The 12986-nt window shown below is 35.7% G+C and overlaps 1 protein-coding gene across 5 annotated transcripts in view; it reads left to right on the top strand.

The window, feature by feature from the left end:
• Window positions 1–12986, top strand: part of LOC123537123 (aldo-keto reductase family 1 member B7-like) — a 48826-nt gene that overhangs the window by 4443 nt on the left and 31397 nt on the right. For 4 of the 5 annotated variants that reach the window (XM_053528439.1, XM_053528436.1, XM_053528437.1 and 1 more), the window contains exons 2-4: window positions 4025–4128; window positions 5864–5878; window positions 6905–7057. In XM_053528439.1, coding sequence (XP_053384414.1) covers window positions 4048–4128; window positions 5864–5878; window positions 6905–7057 — 249 coding nt within the window. In that variant the 5' untranslated portion in view covers window positions 4025–4047. Of the gene's footprint in view, window positions 1–4024; window positions 4129–5861; window positions 5879–6904; window positions 7062–12986 lie in introns of those variants that run through there. The other variant, XM_053528440.1, reaches the window with a different exon arrangement.

Genomic DNA, 12986 nt, shown 5'->3' with positions numbered 1-12986 from the left:
TGCGTAATAGAATTTTGACAGTTTAATTTTTTGTCCATCCCAAATCACCCAAATTTGAAATAAAAAGCAGAGGGGGTATGGGGTGAAGGGGTTAATCGGCTGTTCGCAAACAGTAGCAGAAACGCAGACTTTTGTTGTCTGATTTACTGTCCAATAATCGTAGTTGTCTCCATTCAAATGCTACTTTACTGTATGTTTGTGTAACATTTTTTATCATGGTAAGTATACAGTGTACCGCACTGTGTGACATATTTTAATATTGATTGAAAAGTAAACATGTCGGCAAAATTCGAACAAGGTTCTGGTTCAAGCTTTAAAGAACCATATCCTGATGTGTTAGGAAATGAAGACCGCACGTTAACTGATACAGAAAAGATGTCATTCCTCACATCTGAATGGGACCAAGCTCACCTCTACACCTTTCTAATGAGGTAAAATAGCAATGTTTACATTTAAATAATCCGATATATTTTTGTTGACAAAATAACAATATGCCTCGTAGGCTTAATTAAGTTTTATTTAGGCCGATGCATGTAATACAGAATTCACAAATCATAGTCATCTGTCTATTAGAAAATGATTTTGCTGTTGTTTAACTTTTCACTATTAATATCAGATAGACTCAGATTTTAACATTCAGATTTTAAAATACCCAATTTTCTATCAAACCTCTACAGTATATGTGTTTGATAGAAAATGGGGTATTTTAAAAATGCTGAATCTTGACTCTGTAATTGTGTATCCCAACCTCCAATGGCATTTGTCACATATATTAATGCCTGGTTTGATGATATCTTGGGCAAGAAGTACACTAAGGCCATGTTGATCTACTGACAGTTGGGAGGGGTGTGTCTATGTAAACAAGTGTCTGTGGAATTCATTGTATACTTTGACCGTAGTTGTATTATATGTAATACGCACTTTGGAACACAGTTTTCGATGTTCCAATCGAGTTTACTTACCTTTATCAAGGTTTATTCGAGTTTAATTGCTTGACAACATGCTGTGTAGTTCATAACATACGCTGATTGCTATAAAACAAATAAACCGGAATAAACTTTGAAAAAATGTGTAACTCCACAGAAATGTTGACAAAATTGTGTTCCAATATATTACATAAAAATCGTCAGAGAACATAAGAACTGTCTAATTCTTATTAGCAAGTAGTACTATAGGTCGACCACGTTTTTTGAGCCATGACTAATTTATGCATGACAGTTGATTCACCAAAAAAAGGTAGGAACATATATGTACTACATAGTAAAGCAGTATTATGTTATCGATGAATGTAAACGAACACATGGCCCAAAGGATATAGCGTTGGCTTAACAGTTCGAGCCTTGGTAAATTCACATTTTATTTTTTTTTTAATTTTTGTTTAGATATTGCTATAGACGATCTTCCACCACTGATGATCATCGACCTTAACTCGGATTCCGATACATCTTCTGACTCAGAGACTGACACAGCTGAAGAAGTTGACATTATGTGACATGAACTAAATTGAAATAAAAGTAGCAAAATATATTAAAAATATAGAAACAATGAAATAAAGTCAAATATTATTATTAAAATATATAAAATGGTTTTTAAAAAGTGTAAAATGAAATAAAAATAATGTATACTAGAGAAAAAATACGGCCGTAATCTGGGCTTGAACTCGCACCTCACGGTTTGTAATCGTTACACTCTAACAATTGCGCCAGCGATATAATCAAGTTCATGGTAAACAAAACATACATATCAACTTACTCTATAGAGATTTTTCAGCCAGGTATGGACCGAATATCGATATAACCCAATTGAAAAAGTGTATCATTCCGTCACAGCTCAAAACACGTGGTCGAACTATACTGGTAGTATGTGGAGTTTGAACGGATGTACACATCTCAATGGTCAGTTGTTATTGATATCTTTTATTGAAAGTAACCTAGTGGTAAGAAATTTAATGCATATCTAGTACACGCATCTAATCACATTAAAATTAGAAGATTGAGAAAAATGAACATGTTTAAAGTTGTCATCACGGATCATTTTTTGTCTCGAAATGCGTTCAGTGGGCTCTATTTTAACGAGTAAAATCTAAATTTTTCTCGGGGGGAGGCCCCCTGGACCCCCACCTGTGGCAGGGGGATGCCCCCTCCCACACCTACCCCCCAACTCGGCATAAGCCAAGGGTCGATGCAGTAGTGCAGCAATCTGTGTAATAACAAAATCGCTCCAGCTACGCGCCTGACTATTTGTTTTTAATTGTCAGGCGGTATTGACCATATTCAAGGGAAACAAATCCATACGTAATTTATATAGTAACATTGGCTTTACCTCCCTTTAACATTAATAACAAGTTCATTTCAGCTGATGTTCTTAGATGTATTTCCTTGAACGAATCTATTCTAAAGGTATATTTAACTGTAATAACATGTCTTCAGTACATTTTTTAATAAATAATAGAAATTAAATTAATATTTTCGGTGTCTTGGGGTGTTTTGTGGTGTCTTGAGGTGAAAAGACCTTCTGATTTGAATTGTTCCATATTAAGGTTGAACTACATAGTTCACTTTGGATTGTAGATACACTTTGTTGAGATGGCGTCCTCACTGCAGAGTGTAGTATACCAGAATGTCCTTCTCTCAGCTATGCACGTGTTCATCGGCTATTTTCTCGGGTGTTGTAGGTCAATAAACATCAGTCACTGGTCAGTGAACCAAAGCCACTACACTCCTCTCCTTCCTATGAAGGATTGCCCTCTGACGTGGATCTTGGTTTGGTATTCACTAATCAATTACACACACACTGAGCCTACAGACATTTTACTTCTGGATGTCAAAGTGTTATTACTGGGTTTCTAACCATTAGGGTAATATTGCTAACTTGTGGGTTTCAAAGTACATCTACCTGGGTTACTAACCAGTTTTGGTACTCGGAAATGGTGACACACGTTGACACCTTACACCTTATATCCCAATTGAGTTGCACCTCCCAAACCGGGTATGAACCCTTATTTACTTAGAGTCTGATGTTGCTGTCAGACAATGTAAGGAAGTCAATCTTGCCTTGCTGAGTCAACCAGTTAGTTCTTAATTGCTGCCATAATGATTCTGTTAAAGTTCTGAAATGATAAAGAACAAAGTTGCCCACATTTAGTTATGTTAAGTCAGATTAAATACAACTGATGTAAAGCTTCATATTTAACAATAAGATATTTTAGTGACAGTTTTTTACAGAATATCTTTAAATATTTTTACTCATTTTTAAGTTATTGTAAAAATCCATGTAATTCTGGATTATCCATTTCATATATACCTTTTTTAGCTCACCTGAGCACAAAGTGCTTAGGGTGAACTATTGTGATCCCTCACCATCCATCATCAGTCTGTTTGGCCTCACTTTTCTTTAGATGACATCTCCTCTGAAACTACTGGTCAGAATTACACCAAACTTGGTCAGTAGCATCCTGGCATGGTCCTCTATCAAGTTTATTTAAGTATTACAGCCTGGCCCTGTTTATAGGCTGCCTGGGCTAAAAAAAGAAATACCTCTAAATGTCTCTGTCCTGAACTGCTGAATGGATCTTCATCAAACTTAGTCTGAAGCATCATTGTATTTTTATCTCAGATATTTGACATGTGTTTGAATATTTAAATAACTTGGTAGGAAGTATTATAGTTACCTCCCTTTGTGGCTCTGACCATATATGTTGAAAACAGTGTTGTTATGCATATTCTGTATTTTGACAACTGCTTGAACTAAATTGATCTTTTCAAAACAAGTAGAACAAAACATAATGTAGTGGCAGACATTTTTACCAACTGTGTATAGAGAGTGAGAAATTGATCTGTGCATCAAAACCAGTATGTAATGCAATTACAGATTTGTAACATCTTGTCTTTTTACTCTTGCTTGGCTTGAAAAGGGAAATAAATGTAGACTGCAACCATGTTAAAGGTTTTTGCAGGTTCCCTTTTCCTTTACTTTTATTAATCTTTTTCGTTGTAAATGAAATTGTGTAGATTGATCTTTTCAGATGAAAGTGACCATTTTAACATCATGGATCTCCAGATATTACCACTTATTAATGGAACAGGATCTATTCCTACCATAGGGCTTGGAACATTTGTGTTTGAACAGGTACTGATGTACAGTAAAACACCGCTCGCTCGAGGTCGCAAGGGGATAACCAAAATGCTCGAGTTATCCATGGTTTCGAGCGACCCAAACATTGACCAACATACGAAGAAAACTAAAGTTTGTCATCGGGACCGTTTGTAGAGTAAACGGTGATGCGTAATGATAATATACTTGTGACATTTTCAAAAACAAACGTATTACAAACGTTATCTATTGATAGACGTTTCAATATGTAATTTGTAAATGACACATGTGAAGAAACAACTAAGATTTTTATATATTTTATTCATCAACAAGTGCATATCATAATTATCGTCTCAATTTTATGAAACGCTATATTATTTCCTTCATTTGCATCAAACAACTGCTGATTAAAATACTAAGATTCTAACTATCTTCTCGATCCGCAGAAAAGATGCTTTAAGTAATCAGTAAATGATCGATATTGATCAATAAAACTTTTCTTTAAGCTTTTATCAATAAATTAATTCATCAAAGATCAAATATACGACAAAGAAAATTTTAAATAGTCTGGGAATAGACTACGCAATTCTCACGGTGTGTGAAAATGTTTATTTAACGATACATTCTGGCCGCCGAAGGTGTGAAAAATTTTGACACCTCTGCTCGAGTTAGCCAGAAGCAACAGAGAGTAAATTAAAACACAGGGACCAGGTGTCATGCTCGAGCGATCGAGTTATCGATGCTCGACCCAGCCATGGTAACATCACATAGAAAATAGAAGGAAATCGGCCGGGACCACATGAATTGCTCGAGCGAGCCCGGGTGCTCGAGTCATCGATGCTCGAGCGAGCAGTGTTTCACTGTATTTGTTTTGCCTTTTTTTATCACACTGAAATAAACATTGAAACTTAATAGTATAGTGAATCAAATTTGGTATGAAGTTTCTGTTATCATAATATGCAATAAGGAACTTCGAACTATTACAGAAGATGCACTATAATCTATTATCAATTTAAATGTAACCATTGTGCAATCAGTTAATGAAGATCAACAAAAGAAAATATAACAGACTTGCAACAGGACAATATTTCCAGTATGAAAAGACTTTGGAATACCTTCTTAATTTGGCCAAGGCTTACAATCTCCCCGCAGTTATTTTCCATTTGAATTGTTCAGTTTAAGGTAGTGGACCTGTAATGATACTCTGAAATGTCCTTGTAATTACAGAATCTCGTTAACTATTGCAGCATTCTTTGGATATAAAGTAGCTCAACGAGCACTAACGTTTATAAAAAAAATGGAAAATCCCAAATTGCAGACGGAAAGAACATAATTAAAAAGAACCATTATATTGTATTATGAGCGTTAAGTTATCATAATATTTTATTTATTGGAGCTGATCAGGAAGAGGAGAATTCATCCTGCCTTCAAACCCTTATATGATATATATTGTTTATTTCAGTCAGTGTCTATGGTTGTTACAGGAAAATTCCAAGGAAGTTGAGGCTGCTGTAAGTGCAGCAGTTGATGCTTGCTACCGCCATTTTGATAGTGCATACTTTCCAGAAATCATGGAGAACATGCGCTTTGCCCGAAATTTGAACCTATTGCCTTTTGATGCATAAATATATCTACTGAGTTTACCGGACGGACTGTGTTTGAAATGGGGGAAATGTCTATCAAGTATTTTTAGACTCATTCAAATTCTGTTATTGTTTTATAACTTAATATTCAATTGAAAGTGCAGAATTAGTTGCTTTGTTTATTTAAGGGCAAACCGGAGAAGGTTGCCCTTACAGAAGAAAAAGGCGTGCTGCGTACTCTTGCTGTGTACATACAGCGTATATGATGCGTACATGATGTGTACTGAAATCAAGGGCTTTAAACAGTACGCAGGATATACACCGCACATACACCGATAGTACGTTTGTAGTACACTTTTGACATGCAAATGAGCTCTGCCGCGTACTACTTGCTGCGTACATGCTGTGGACTACATAGTACACAGGATGTACGCTGGAGGAATTTAGTATGCGAGAAATAGTACGCAGCATGTACGCGGCACATACACTTTTCACATGCAAAATGAGCCTGCGGTGTATACCCTGCGGCGTACATGCTGTGTACTCCTGCGGCGTACATGCTGTGTACTCCTGCGGCGTACATTCTGTGTACTCCTGGCCCGAGTCCTGCAGCGTACATGCTGTGTACTCCTGCTGCATACATGCTGTGTACTCTTGTGGCGAAACTGCTGTGATAATGTAAATCCCTTACCCCACCAACTTTCTTATGCAAATGCTGATCATTTGGACAGAAAAAAACAGAAAAAAGATAAGTGACATGCATCAATAAGTGTTTACCCTTACCAAAATAATGTAGATTGATGTTATCAAATAAAATAGTATGCTCTTCTTCATCCACTTTTCAATGAAATAAATCAGTTTTTGTAGCATGTAATTTGGTAAACATCTGAAGAAAATGGCGTAACTGCATCAAGGGGAAACAACTTTAATGCAACTAAATATAAGTGTTATAAATTTCGAAGTATCTGCGGTGTACATGCAGTGTACTATTTTCTTGTACAAGTCCTCTCGTACATGCAGTGTACTCCTTAAATTTTCAGAGTCTGTGCTGCGTACTTGAAGTGTACTAGTGACCTCCTGCGTACATGCTGTGTACTCGTCGAAATAGTACGCGGCATGTACGCGGCATGCGGTGTATGTAAAATGTACTCCTCTGGCGTACTACTGTATTCGCGGCATATACACAGCAAATACGCAGCATGTACGCCACAGAGGCTTGCTTCTGTAAGGGTGAGGCTGCTACAAGCGCAGCTGTGGACGCCAGATACCGCCATTTCGACTGCGCATGGAATTATGGGACACAGGAATGTGTAGGAAGAGCACTGGAAAAGAAAATAAAGGATGGTATCATTGAACGAAAAGATATCTTTATCACAACAAAGATTAGTATGATCTATTAAATTTTCACACCAGCACTTAAATTGAATTATTTCAGTTTTATGTAATACAGTTGCAAAATGTTGGTGGTTCTACATAGGTGCCTGTGTTTTACATGTTACGGATATTTAACTGAGTAATGGCAAGACAGATTGATAAAATCCTTAAGAAAATATACTATAATGCTATTAATCAAGCAATTTCATATTGGCCTTGTTATTTGTCCAAGGGTTGTTGTATTGGCCCAAGGCCATAGGCTGAGGGCCAATATGACTGCCCGAGGACAAATAACTCGGCCAATATGAAATCGCTTGATTAATGATGATTTTATTATTCAACTTTTGAACGTTGGCGGTAACATCAGAAGAAATTTTAGGTTACCTTACGGCAGTTATACATGTCAGTTGAAGATCAAAAATTGTGTTTTAAGCATTATCATTTTAGCCAGTAAAACAGAACAGGTTGTAAGTAGGTATGTGTGAATAATTTTGAGAGATATATACCTAGACATAATCAACAATAACTGGAACTTACCGTATTTATTTTCTCTAGTGAGTATCTTGAGATTACCATTTGAGCTGTGATAGAAACTGCTTTAAATGTCATTTCTTTGTAGGCTGCAGGCAACAAGACACAAAATTGTACACATATGTGTTGATAAAGATAATACAACCAACCAATCATATATTATACACCCCACATGCCTCATTTTATTCTTATCCGAAATTGTTTGCAGTTAATTAATCTGAGTTTCACATATTTTCTCAACATATATCTCCTTGAAAATTGTCACTCAAACTTCTGACAGGAACTTGTTTGTACACAATAACGAATAAGCCTAAAGTATCGTTATAATCTACAAAAACGTATACTTGTATCAACATCGTACGTCTGCTCTGTCTTAGTTATTACACGAACATGTTAGATAATATTTTTGTCAAAAATGTGAAAACTATTGTATGTATAATTTTTATATAAAACAAAATTTAAAAATCTAACGGAAGTGACTTCTCCGTATTGGCCCTCTCTTTTGAACCAATCAGAATGCTTGAATTCCGTATTGGCCCTGATTTCTCGTATTGGCCCTGCTTTTCTCATATTGGGTCAGTTATGCTTTGTATTAGCTCTACTTGTTTTATATGGTACGTGTGCGCAATTGGTCTAATACAGTGTGTAATATTGTAAGTTGAATAATAATGGTTAATATTATATGGATAATGTTATATATAAATGATTGGTAATGGTTCTATGCTGAACTTAGCAAAGACACAGCAATATATATATTCTTGAGTGATAAAGAAATGAGTAGATTTTTAAAATATATCCCTACTAATAGTTGTAATCCGGAATTGGGTTTTCCCAAATCAGTGTAGGTACAGATATCGCCGATTTGTTATATAAACTATTAAAGTTTAACCTTTAATAAATCAAATATTTCTTTGAATTGACAAGCCAAACTGATACTACAGTCGACATTGTATTAAGAGACCACCCAAGGGACTGCTAAGAAGTGGTCTCTTTATGAAATGGTCTCTTAATGAATTTCAGTCAGATGAAAAGGAGTTATTTTTAACTGTTAATGTAATTGTACTTATTATGAACATACTTAATTATATGGTTTCAAAATCTGTTTTAACGTCATGAACACTTTTCCAAGTCCACAAACCATGAAAATTATGGCTAGATTGTTTGTCAGTTTGACTGATACAAAGGTAAATTGCATTCAGTCACGTGCAAAACGTACTGGCTAATTACACAGATGAAGAAAATGCCCGGTGGATTTTGGTACCCGGCCACTTAAAAGATACTTTTGTCAAATATATCACCTGCCAGGACTACATTTCTGTGGTCACTAGTCGTTTAATAAAAAAGTTGTTTAATGGAATGAATTTATATACTGAAAATGTTCGGGAGGGATTTTGACTGGTCGTTTAATGCAAAAATCGCTTAATAGAGGTGGTCGCAAGTACGATGTCGACTGTATTTACTAAAGACAGATATGTTAATGTCATTATGTATTGGATTTATAAAATAAGGTTGAATTTGTGTTTGTGTGTGGGTTTAATATTTTGACATATTTCAATGCTACGTAGCGCAATCTATTTATAGAATGGTTTGTTTGTACCCACAGCGCGTGCATGAATTTTGGAAAAACCATATGTAAACCGAGTTCCAGAGTAAATCTGTTCAACAATATGTAGAGTTTTTTTTTATTTTTCTATAAATTGGAATAAACAAAGTTCATTCTAACACTTTTAAATTACAAGCAGTTGGTTTCACGTTAAATATATAGAAAACTATATATCCAAAACTTATATGGTAATATTGTACTGAAAAATAATTGTACATTATTTTGTTCATACGTAGTTGAGTATGACATATTTAATATTATGTAAATTTTATGTACATGTACAATAATTTTTCACCATGTCTATATTCTCTGGACATTATGTATATTGTACATGTACATAATATTGAATTTTCCCTTTTAGTGCCCCCCCCCCCCCCATTTTTTTGAGGGGATACACTTAGAGTTGCCCTTGTCCGTCTGTCTGTCTGTCCGTCCCAATTTGTGTTGTTCATAGCTCAAAAAGTATTCGACCCAGAGTCATCAAACCTCACAGGATTGTTATTCAGCACGGGAAGCAGTGCATCAGGGGTTTTAATTTGGATCTCACACAGTCAGACCAGAGTTATGGCCCTTGACTTAGTCATAGATAAGCATAAAAAGGGCCTAAGTTTGTGTCACATGTATCTCAAAAAGTATTTGAACCAGTATTATGAAACATTACAGGAATATTATTCAGCATGTGAAGTTGTGCATCTGGGGTTTTTAGCTCACCTGAGCCAAAGGATCATGGTGAGCTTTTGTGACCGCTTGATGTCCATCGTCCGTCTGTCAACAATTTCTAAAAAAAATTTGAAAACCACTGTGCAGATTTACATCAAACTTTGCAGGAATGATCCTTGGGTGGCCCCCTTTCAACATTGTTCAAAGAAATGAATTCCACACAGAACTCTGGTTGTGATGGCAACTGAAAGGAAAAACTTAAAAAATCTTCTTGTCCAAAACCGCAAGGCGTAGAGCGTTGATATTTTGCATATGACATCATCTAATGGACCTCTACCAAATTTGTTCAAATTATGCCCCTGGGGCGAAAAGAGACCCCACCCCAGGGGTCCTAAGTTTTACATAGACTTATATAGGAAAAATTCCGAAAAAACTTTAAAATCTTCTTGTCTGAAACCACAAGACCTAGGCCTTTGATATTTGGTATGTAGCATTGCCTTGTGGTCCTCTTTGGTATGTAGCATTGCCTTGTGGTCCTCTACCAAGATTGTTCAAATTATTATCCTGGGATGAAAAGAGGCCCCGCCCCGGGGGTCCCAAGTTTTACATAGACTTACATAGGAAAAAACTTTAAAAATCTTCTTGTCAGAAACTGCAAGGCCTAGGCCTTTAATATTTGGTATGTTGCATTGACTAGTGGTCCTCTACCAAAATTGTTCAAATTATGCCCCTGGGGTGAAAAGAGGCCCTGCCCTTGGGGTCCCAAGTTTTACATAGACTTATATAGGAAAAAACTTTAAAAATCTTCTCGTCTGAAAGTTCAAGGCCTAGGCCTTTGATATTTGGTGCGTAGCATTGCCCAACAAGATTTTTCAAATTAGGCCCCTGGGGTGAAAAGAGGCTCCGCTCCGGGGGTCACTTGTTGTATAAGTTATATAGGAAAAAATACTTAAAAAATTATCTGATGATATTTCCTAGACTGTTTAATTATAATTACCTGATGACCCCAAGTAATTAGGGGTCACTTGACTGTGACCTTGATCTACTGACCTACTTTCTTGTTTTTTCAAGATACAGCGTTGAAATTTGGATGTCATACAAAGTTTTGCACACCGATCTTAAAACTGACTTTTAGTGACCATGAATGTGACCTACTGACCTACTTTCTTAATATTTTAGAATCAGTTTGACATTTGAATTAGTTCACACAACTGGGAAAAGATTTCAATGCTTATTTATTTCTTACCTGATCTGTTACATTTGTCTATGTAGCTCATATTACTCAGGTGAGCGATCCTGTTGTCTTAGAGATCCATTCAGTCAGACCAGAGTTATGGCCCTTAACTTAGTAAAAAAATATGTATGAAAAGGCATAAAAGTTGTGTCCCACATATCTCAAAAAGTGTATGACATAGGGTCAAGAAACACCATAGGAATATTATTCAGCATGTGAAGTTGTGCACATGGAATTTTGTTCTGGATTTTTTATCAGTCAGACCAGAGTTATGGCCTTTGCTTGTCAAAAAAATGCATAAACGGGATACAAGTTTGTGTCACATGTAACTCAAAAAGTATTTGACTTTAAGTCATAAATCATAAGGGGATTGTTATATAGCATGTGAAGTTGCACACCTGGTGTTCTGTTTGGGATTTCACTCAGCCAGAAAGGAGTTATGGTCCTTGACATAGTGAAAAATATACATAAAGTGCTTGTGTTGCATATATCTTTAAACAAATCACCTAGGGTCATGAAATCATGTAGAAATATTATCCAGCATGTGAATTTGTGCATTTGAGGATTTTTTTAGTGTTTTTCTTTCACTTTGCAAGACCAGAGTTGTGTCCCTTGACTTAGTCAAAAAATAAAAAATTGTGCTGCATGTATGTCAATATGTACTTGACCTAGAGTCATAAAACATTAGCAGATTGATGGATTGTTTTATAGCCCAAGAAATTTTGCACCAGGTGTTCTCTTTGGGACTTTACTCCGCTTGGCCAGAGTTATGGTCCTTCACTAAGTAAAAAATACACATAAAGTACTTAAAAGTTTGTATTGCCAACATCTTAAAAAATGTTTAACCTTGAGTCATAAAACAGTTACAGGAGGGGAGGGGGCGCACCTGTGTCTTTTGGACACACATTTAGTTTAGTTATGGAATACACGACATAACCCAAAACTTGTGTTCTATGAGCTTGTTATGGTATACACATCATAATATCAAACTAGGGTGTTCTGTTTTAGTTATGGAATACACATCATAATATCAAACTTGTGTGCTCTGTTTTAGTTATGGAATACACATCATAATATCAAACTTGGGTGTTCTGTTTTAGTCATGGAATACACATCATAATATCAAACTTGGGTGCTCTGTTTTAGTCATAATATCAAACTTGTGTGCTCTGTTTTGGTCATAATATCAAACTTGTGTGCTCTGTTTTGGTCATAATATCAAACTTGTGTGCTCTGTTTTGGTCATAATATTAAACTTGTGTGCTCTGTTTTAGTCATGGAATCGCAGCATGATATCGAACTTGTGTGCTCTGTTTTAGTCATGAAATACACATCATAATATATCAAACTTATGTGCTCTGTTTTAGTCATGGAATACACAGCATAATATCATACTTGTGTGCTCTGTTTTGGTCATGGAATACACAGCATAATCATAAACTTATGTGCTCTGTTTCAGTCATGGAATACACATCATAATATCGAACTTGTGTACTCTGTTTTAGTCATAATATCAAACTTGTGTGCTCTGTTTTAGTCATGGAATACACATCATAATATCAAACTTGTGTGCTCTGTTTTAGTCATGGAATACACATCATAATATCAAACTTGTGTGCTCTGTTTTAGTCATGGAATACACGTCATAATATATCAAACTTGTGTGCTCTGTTTTAGTTATGGAATACACATCATAATATCAAACTTGTGCACTCTCTTTTAGTCATTGAATACACATCATAATATTAAACTCGGGTGCTCTGTTTTAGTTATGGAATACACATCATAATATCAATCTTGTGTGCTCTGTTTTAGTCATAGAATACACAGCATAATATCGAACTTGGGTGCTCTGTTTTAGTCATGGAATACACCTCATAATATCGAACTTGTGTGCTCTGTTCTAGTC

Source organism: Mercenaria mercenaria, chromosome 17, assembly GCF_021730395.1.
Source record: "Mercenaria mercenaria strain notata chromosome 17, MADL_Memer_1, whole genome shotgun sequence".
NCBI lineage: Eukaryota > Metazoa > Mollusca > Bivalvia > Venerida > Veneridae > Mercenaria > Mercenaria mercenaria.
The sequence above is the reverse complement of the archived record's forward strand: the minus strand, read 5'-3'. Positions and strand labels throughout refer to the sequence as shown.